Source organism: Heloderma suspectum, chromosome 1 (genome assembly GCF_057233095.1).
Source record: "Heloderma suspectum isolate Gila_16-S chromosome 1, 16-S_ref, whole genome shotgun sequence".
NCBI lineage: Eukaryota > Metazoa > Chordata > Lepidosauria > Squamata > Helodermatidae > Heloderma > Heloderma suspectum.
The window spans coordinates 123798143-123807103 of NC_139458.1; the positions used below are offsets into that span (position 1 = coordinate 123798143).

General features: G+C 43.5%; 1 protein-coding gene across 4 annotated transcripts in view; it reads right to left on the reverse strand.

Annotated features, from left to right (window-relative positions):
- Nucleotides 1-8001, reverse strand: part of TSPAN32 (tetraspanin 32) — a 71679-nt gene extending 63678 nt beyond the window's left edge. For all 4 annotated transcript variants that reach the window (XM_084855851.1, XM_084855843.1, XM_084855835.1 and 1 more), the window contains exons 1-2: nt 7916-8001; nt 945-1062 (exon numbers count right to left, since the gene is read on the reverse strand). In XM_084855851.1, coding sequence (XP_084711977.1) covers nt 945-1062; nt 7916-7981 — 184 coding nt within the window. In that variant the 5' untranslated portion in view covers nt 7982-8001. The remainder of the gene's footprint in view (nt 1-944; nt 1063-7915) is intronic.
- Nucleotides 8002-8961: the final 960 nt, after the last annotated feature.

Here is an 8961-nt window from a genome sequence, read left to right on the forward strand (position 1 = left end):
AGCTATCTTCCAAAGAAAACTTGTGTCACCATACTTGTCTTGAACAGAGGATATCCTTGAACACCAATGATCACATAGGATATGTGGCAGGGTACACTACATCTCCTCTGTCTTTCCCAATTCTCTTTGCAGATCCCTAGTGTTATCTCTCACTACATATGGTTTTCTCCCAGTTAGTGCCCTTAGGCTATTAAAGTTGGCCAGCTGGAAAAAAATAGGACAAACTACTGATTAAATAATTTTAGCTGAAGTTTTAATGATTAAACTTAAATCTCTCTGTATACTACCAACATTTCAATATAGGCGCCTTTTTCAGATATTACACTTTGCAATGCTATCACTCATTGTTAGAAGGAAAAACATCTGTAATATTTTTTTTTCACATTCCTTATTACAATAACACACTGGCAACAAAATAATGGGGAAAAATTAGGAAAGTGTGCCCTTTCATTTCAACTCCAACAATTAAAATGTGCTCTCAAGGGTTAAAATTAGCCTCACTGATTAATCAACCAAAGTATGAGTGGATCAATCTATGAGTAAACTGATGTAAATTTTTAACTAGAAAAAATATTTGCAATGAAGCATACAGGATTAAATCCAACATGGTGATGGGATTTCTCCTTGCTCTCCTCCCCCCAGCTGCCCCTCGTGTGTCTCCAAATCTTCTCTGGCGGCAGAAAATCTGTTCCACCAACGGTTTCTGTTGGTGGATGGCTAACATTGGATCCAGCCCACAGAATCTAGAATGCTTTCTACATCATGGTCATAAAGCCTAGGAATTCAAGCCATAAGATTAGGACTATTTACAATAACAAATGAAATAAGACAAAGAATAGATTCTTGTCTCAGCAGCTAAACAGGTTAGCTTCCACTTCACACTGGAAAGTTAAAATAGTGAACCCTGAGTAGTGTTTCTATTTCCCAGAGTCCCTTGTACTTACCTACACTGTGAAAAGTTCTGTAGTAGGAGTTTGACTCTAAAGAGACATCATTTATTACAGTGAAGTGCTTCCCATAATAGGTGACGATGGTCAATATGCTTACTGATAGCCCAAGCAGCTGAAAAGAGAAAGGAAGAAAAACAGAAGGGAAGGACTGCAAATCAAGTAGTATGAATTATTCTTTGGCCCATTCTAGGTTATTTTACATTTATTTATTTGATCTGATTTGTACCCACCCTGCCTTTCTGCCGAAAAATGGCATTCAAGGTGGCTTAGAGGCATAATTAAGATTGATTAAAACATGGTTATGCTCTCAGTTCAGTTTTTATAGTTTAGCCATTGTCCATTATAAGACTCCAAGAAAAAAGAATTAGCAACTTCCAGAAGTCTAAACATTTAAAATCAATCCATACATTAAGACTTTAAAGGCGAACATTGCACAGTAAAATTCAGCATCTGTAATACACTCATTCCTCTCAAGAAAATCTACTGATGACTTGGCTAATACCATTTTAAAAATGTGGTGGCATTACTTGCTATAGCATGGTCATTACTAAAAAGCAAAAAACCCTATCCACTGAAGATCAGACCAATTAGCACTTTTCTTTAAAATACCAGCAATATCCCCCTCCCTGCTTATGGCCTGGGACATTGGGCCATCAAATAAACAGTGAGGAAGATTCTCTACCTGCTTCGTCCTGCAGTGACAGAAGTGAGAACTGTATGGATACTTAGACATTCTACCTTTTAACACCACCACAGGTGGCAGGAGTTGAAATCTGGTAAGAGTAAATTCTCTTAAATTAAATTTAGTAGTTCTGCAAAGATAATCCTCCAAAGCTGGTTTATTTGGGTAAAATATACCATTCAGTAATCTTTACCATTCTAAGAGAGAAAAGATCTCAGTGAATACATCATACACTCTTAAGGTTAAGCCCCTTCTTAGCAGATTCATGGTCACCCTGATAGAATTAATTCCCTGAATATCCAAATTTCTGAAGCAGAGAAACTATGCTTTGATAACAGCATTTGTTGTTGTTGTTCAGTCGTGTCCGACTCTTCGTGACCCCATGGACCATAGCACGCCAGGCCTTCCTGTCCTGCGCTCTCTCCCGGAGCGTGCTCAAGTTCATATTCATTGCATCCGTGATGCTATCTAGCCATCTCATCCTCTGCCGTCCCCTTCTCCTTTTGCCTTCAGTCTTTCCCAGCATCAGGGTCTTTTCCAGGGAGTTTTCTCTTCGCATTAGGTGGCCAAAATATTGGAGCTTCAGCTTCAGTATCTGTCCTTCCAATGAGCACTCAGGGTTGATTTCCTTTAGGATGGACTGATTTGACCTCCTTGCAGTCCAGGGGACTCGTAAGAGTCTTCTCCAGCACCACAGTTCGAAAGCATCAATTCTTCGGCGCTCAGCCATCCTTATAGTCCAGCTCTCACAGCCATACATTACTACTGGGAAAACCTTAGCTTTGATTAGACGGACCTTTGTCGGCAAGGTGATGTCTCTGCTTCTTACTATGCTGTCTAGGTTGGCCATAGCTTTCCTCCCAAGGAGCAAACGTCTTTTAATTTCATGGCTACAGTCACTGTCTGCGGTGATCTTGGAGCCCAAGAAAGTAAAATCTGTCACTGCTTCCATTTCTTCCCCTTCTCTATGCCAGGAAGTGATGGGGCCAGATGCCATGATCTTCGTTTTTTTAATGTTGAGTTTCAAACCAGCTTTTAAACTCTCCTCTTTCACCCTCAACAAGAGGCTCTTTAGATCCTCTTCGCTTTCTGCCATTAGGGTGGTATCGTCTGCATATCGGAGGTTATTGATAATTCTCCCAGCAATCTTAATTCCGACCTCTGATTCATCCAACCCGGCATTTCTCATGATGTACTCTGCATATAAGTTAAATAAGCAGGGTGACAATATGCAGCCTTGTCGTACTCCTTTCCCAATTTGGAACCACTCGGTTGTTCCATGTCTGGTTCTTACTGTTGCTTCTTGACCCTCGTACAGGTTTCTCAGGAGACAGGTAAGGTGGTCTGCGACTCCCATCACTTTAAGAATTTGCCACAGTTTGTTGTGATCCACACAATCAAAGGCTTTAGCGTAGTCAATGAAGCAGAAATAGACGTTTTTCTGGAATTCTCTTGCTTTCTCCATGATGCAGCGAATGTTGGCGATTTGATCTCTAGTTCCTCTGCCTCTTCTAAACCCAGCTTGTACTTCCGGTAGTTCTCGGTTCGCATACTGCTGAAGCCTAGCTTGTAGGATTTTGAGCATCACCTTGCTGGCATGTGAAATGAGCACAATTGTGCGGTAGTTTGAACACTCTTTGGCGTTGCCCTTCTTTGGAATTGGAATGTAAACTGACCTTTTCCAGTCTTGTGGCCACTGTTGAGTGTTCCAGATTTGTTGGCATATTGAATGCAGCACTTTAACAGCATCATCTTTTAGGATTTTAAATAGCTCGGCTGGAATACTGTCATCTCCGCTAGCTTTGTTGTTACTAATGCTTCCTAAGGCCCACTTGACTTCACTCTCTAGGATGTCCGGCTCAAGTTCAGTGACCGCACTATCATGGCTATCAGGGACATTCAGATCTTTCCTGTATAGTTCTTCTGTGTATTTTTGCCACCTCTTCTTAATCTCATCTGCTTCTGTTAGGTCCCTGCCTTCTTTGTCCTTTATCATGCCCGTCTTTGCACAAAACGTTCCCTTGAGATCTCCGATTTTCTTGAAGAGATCTCTAGTCTTTCCCATTCTGTTGTTTTCCTCGATTTCTTTGCATTGTTCATTTAAGAAGGCCTTCTTGTCTCTCCTTGCTATTCTCTGGAACTCTGCATTCAGTTGGGTATATCTTCCCCTTTTTCCCTTGCTTTTCGCTTCCCTTCTTTCGTGAGTTACTTGTAAAGCCTCATCAGACAGCCACTTGGCTTTCTTGCATTTCTTTTTCTTTGGGATGGATTTCGTTGCTGCCTCCTGAACAATGTTACGGACCTCCGACCATAGTTCCTCAGGCACTCTGTCTATCAGGTCTAATCCCTGAAATCTATTCCTCACCTCCACTGTATATTCATCAGGGATATGATTTAGGTCATACCTGAACGGTTTAGTGGTTTTCCCGACGTTCTTCAATTTAAGCCGAAATTTTGCAAGAAGCAGCTCATGATCTGAGCCACAGTCAGCTCCAGGTCTTGTTTTTACTGACTGTATGGAGCTTCTCCATCTTTGGCTGCAAAGGACATAATCTGATTTCGATATTGACCATCTGGTGACGTCCATGTGTTGAGTCGCCTCTTGTGCTGTTGGAAAAGAGTGTTTGCTATGATCAGCATGTTCTCTTGGCAAAACTCTATTAGCTTTTGTCCTGCTTCATTTTGTACACCAAGGCCATGCCTGCCTGTTATCCCGGTGATTTCTTGACTTCCTACTTTAGCATTCCAATCCCCCATGATGAAGAGGACATCTTTTTTTGGTGTTAGTTCTAGAAGGTGTTGTAGGTCTTCATAGAACCGATCAACCTCAGCTTCTTCGGCCTCAGTGGTTGGGGCATAGACTTGAATTACTGTGATGTTGAATGGTTTGCCTTGGATTCGTACTGAGATCATTCTATCATTTTTAAGATTGTACCCCAGTACTGCTTTTCCCACCCTTTTGTTGACTATGAGTGCTACTCCATTTCTTCTAAGGGATTCTTGGCCACAATAGTAGATATGATGGTCACCTGAATTAAATTCGCCCATGCCTGTCCATTTTAGTTCGCTGATTCCCAAGATGTCGATGTTCAATCTTGCCATCTCATGTTTGACCACCTCCAGCTTACCTTGATTCATTGATCTGACATTCCAGGTTCCTAAACAATATTGTTCTTTACAGCATCGGATTTTCTTTTCACCGCCAGACACATCCACAGCTGAGTGTCCTTTCGGGTTTGGCCCAGCCGCTTCACTCTTTCTGGCGCTACTTGGAAATACCCTCTGCTCTTCCCCAGTAGCATATTGGACACCTTCCGACCTGAGGGGCTCATCTTCCGGCGTCATATCTTTTAGCCTTGTGATACGTTCCATGGGGTTTTCTTGGCAAGAATACTGGAGTGGGTTGCCATTTCCTTCTCCAGTGGACCACATTTTGTCAGAACTCTCTGCCATGACCTGTCCGTCTTGGGTGGCCCTGCACGGCATAGCTTATGGCTTCACTGAGTTACGCAAGCCCCTTCGCCACAACAAGGCAGTGATCCATGAAGGGGGATAACAGCATTTAACCTGCTGCAACAGGGGTGCAGAACCTCAGGCCTGGGGGCCAAATCCAGTCCTCCTGGGGTTCCCCAGATGGCCATGTCTCCCACCCCCTTTCCCCCAACCACAGTCATCTCGTGGTTCCCCCGGCTTTTGTGCAGTTTTCCTCCAATTCTACATGGTTGAAGTGCCTCTCCTTAGGCTTATGACTGGCAGTAAGCACATTTTTGCTAATTGATAATCTTGCATGCTGAGGATTTCTATCCAATAACGCAAAGGCCTACTGATACATTTTAGTAAAGGAGGAAGAAGACCCTGTTTCCAAGCACAAATACAATGCTGGAGTGCAACTGGGTATCCCTAGGATGGGCCTTAATACTTCCTTCTGAATACAATCTAAATTATCTTGAGAGTGAGAGACCCCAGATCTCTGAACTATACAAGATGTACGGTTGAACTCCGGTTTTCAACTGGTTCAATATAGGTAGAAGCAGAACGTCCTTCCCCCAGTAGTTCACCAAAATTTAAGAGCCTCACCAACAACTTGTTTGGCTTTAAGCTTGGATGCTTTAACATGGGGGTTCCTTGTGCATGTGTCTGCTAGCCCTGCCCTCTATGTCTGCAGGCACACCAGCCCTGCCCACTTCTGTTCAGACCTTGCCATGTTGTATTGGCAAGGTCTGAAAAGGAGGTCAACTTGCATTCGCTTGAACACGCTTCCTCCCATATGTGCCTGCCTGGACCTTAAGATCATCGTCAGCAGCTCTTCTCCGTGAGTCCCTGCCAAAGGAAGTGAGGCGGGTGGCTACTAGGAGGAGGGCTTTTTCTGCTGTGGCACCCTGGCTCTGGAATGAGCTCCCTAGTGAGGTTCGCCTGGCACCTACATTGTATTCCTTTTGGCGCCAGGTGAAGACCTTTTTATTTTCCCAGGCATTTTAGCATTTTAGCTTTCTAAATTTTTAGCTTTGCTGTTTTAAATCTGTATTTTAAACTCCTGCACTGCTGCTAGGTTTTATTGTGGTTTTAATGTTCTATATATTTTAAATAGTTTTATTGTGTGCTGTTTGGTTTTAATCTTTGTGAACCGCCCAGAGAGCTTCGGCTATTGGACGGTATAGAAATGAAATGAATGAATGAATGAATGAATGAATAAATAAATAAATAACATGGGCACAACTCTTTGTATGATTGTAGACCCTGCCTTATCAGGGTTCCCAATTGTGCAGAGAGTTCTACTTGCGCTCAAGCAAATAGAGCACCCTTTCAGACCTTGCCAATTCGAAATGGCAAGGTCTGAACTGAAGTGGATGGGGCTGGCACACCCAGAGGGGTAGGGAGCAAGGCCAGCGTGCACGGCCCTGACTGTCTACCCCAATTAAGCCCTCATGCCTGAGCAGGGCTCATAGAAATGTATGGTGTGTGGAAAGGGCTTCCGCGTAAGCGCAATATTTACTGAACATCAAAGAATTCACACAGAAAAAAGCCATATAAATGCATGGAGGGTGGGATGCCAGTTTGGGCAAAGTGCATGATTAATCCAGATTGGACATAGCCATCTACCTACCATTCATTATTTTCATGTTCCTGCATATTTACTTAATTCAAACTGTATCTGTAGCCCCTAAGTAGAACCAGCTATATAGCATGTAGAAGCACACCAGCATTCCAGACCGAAATACATTTACGTGGACAACCAGGAACCTCTTGGAGTACAAGGCAAGGAAGCTCCAGTTGCGTGGCCTGAGGAGGAGGCCAGGCAAAGACATGGCGCCTCACCTCACAATAACTAAAGGCGGGAGGGACTGCCCTCTGACTGGCTATAGAAGTGCCACTGCAGATGAAAGTGAGAGATAGCAGTGGGAGCTCTCTAGCTAGCTGAGGAAAGAGAGAATGGGAAATAGCTCTGATAGGCTACCTTTCACAATCTTAACACAGCCACAGGCTATGTTATCATCGCCGTATTGACACCAAATTGCTCCAAGTCATTCATATATATTCCTCAGCTAGGGCAGCTGAGCCAACTAACGGGGGTCACCCCAGCCCAGAGGAGGATGAGAGAGGGCCTTGCCAGTGAACTCAGTGTCTTGTGATCCCTAAGGTCCCTATCCCCAACACACAGCTACAGCACATGGTCTTGTGGAGATGCACCCCATCCTTGCACCATTGACAAAATCCTCAAACCCTTCCAGTAATAAAGAAGTTAGAGGGCCAGGTTTTCAAAAAGTACTTTCCGTTCACAATAAATCCCTATAGGGAAAGCTTTGTTTTGCAGAAATTATTTTTAAAAAATCATCTGAAGCTGTATCTCCCCAGACATATATCAGAAAATACCATTATTTCAGAAATGAATGACTTGATGCCCTATCTTTTCCAACGTTAAAAAAAATCATTTAACTGTATATTATTCATATTAAAATAACACTAATAATGAAACTATTGCTATCTGGTTTAAGGCTGCAGGGTCTGATGTTAAATTTCTCAAGAGCATTTCTCACGACTGTTAGAATGACAAGTGGCAAAAACCCACAAGCCTATGGATAAGAAAAGGCGTGCTGTGCATAAGTGATAAGACTCTTAGATACAATTGCAAGTCTTGCAGTTTCAGAATACACACTCAGTATATATTTCTTTAAAAACCAGTTCAATTAATAGTTTTGTTAATGAAATTAAACTACCACCTCTGTTAAAACTGCAGTGATCTGTTTAGTCAGCACAATTTCTGCAAAGCTCCCCCCTTCATTACCATAACGAAGAGGCTGGCTGCCAGCAGCTGACACTTCACGGCTCGGACCCAGCATCTCTGCCTCATGCCTCCGTCTTCTTACTGACAATCATTCTTCAGCAGACGTTGCTAAAGAGAGTGTTTGGTAAGATGGGCTGGCTTACAGGAGGTGCTTGCGTCACTGCATCTTGAGAAATGTAGTCCTATTGATTACTTAATACAGTTTCTCATGATCGTACTGAGCCTTCCCATTCACGTTTTTCTAAGACATTCACTTTAATAGCTCACAAAAATGAAAAGGTTTTCACATGACCTCACAGCAAAATCAGGAACCTCGCAGCAACATCTTTATGCAGATACCGGTAATTGTCAATGTTTGGGGGCGCTATATGTATTGGCAGGATGAGAGCCCTCTGGAGCTGGGGTCCGCAACCTGTAGCCCTCAGCCCAGTTTCAAAAGCCCTTTGCAAGCAATCAGTTCAGACCTCTTGCAAGAGGGATCTGTTCCTCTCCCAGCAGCCTGCTGTGTATCATGAGTAATGGAACTAAGTGGAGAGACTTAGGATCCAGTAAGGGAACAGGAAGTGTGAGAACAGGAAGTCTGTGGGAGGGGCTCTGACTTATTTATTTATTAAATTTCTTAATCGCCCATCTGGCCAGTCACCCAGCCACTCTAGGTGATGTACAACAGTACAATTTAAAACAGTAAAATTGCACATTAAAACATGGTTTAAAAATACCCTAACCCACCCCAAATGCCTGCCTGAACAACCAAGTTTTCAATGCGTGGCGGGAGCTCATTAAAGAGGGGTCACGGCGGAGTTCCCTAGGGAGGGAGTTCTATAGAGTGGTGGCCACCACAGATAAGGCCCTCTCCCTCATCCCCTCCAGCCTAGCTGTCCTGGCTGATGGGACAGAGAGAAGGTCATCCGAGGCTGATCTTGTTGAGTGGCCTGTCTGGTGTTGCTGGAGGCACTCCTTGAGATAGGCTGGGCCGGAACCACATAGGGTTTTAAAGGTCAAAACCAACATCTTGAATTTGGCCCTGAAAACAACTGGTAGCCAGT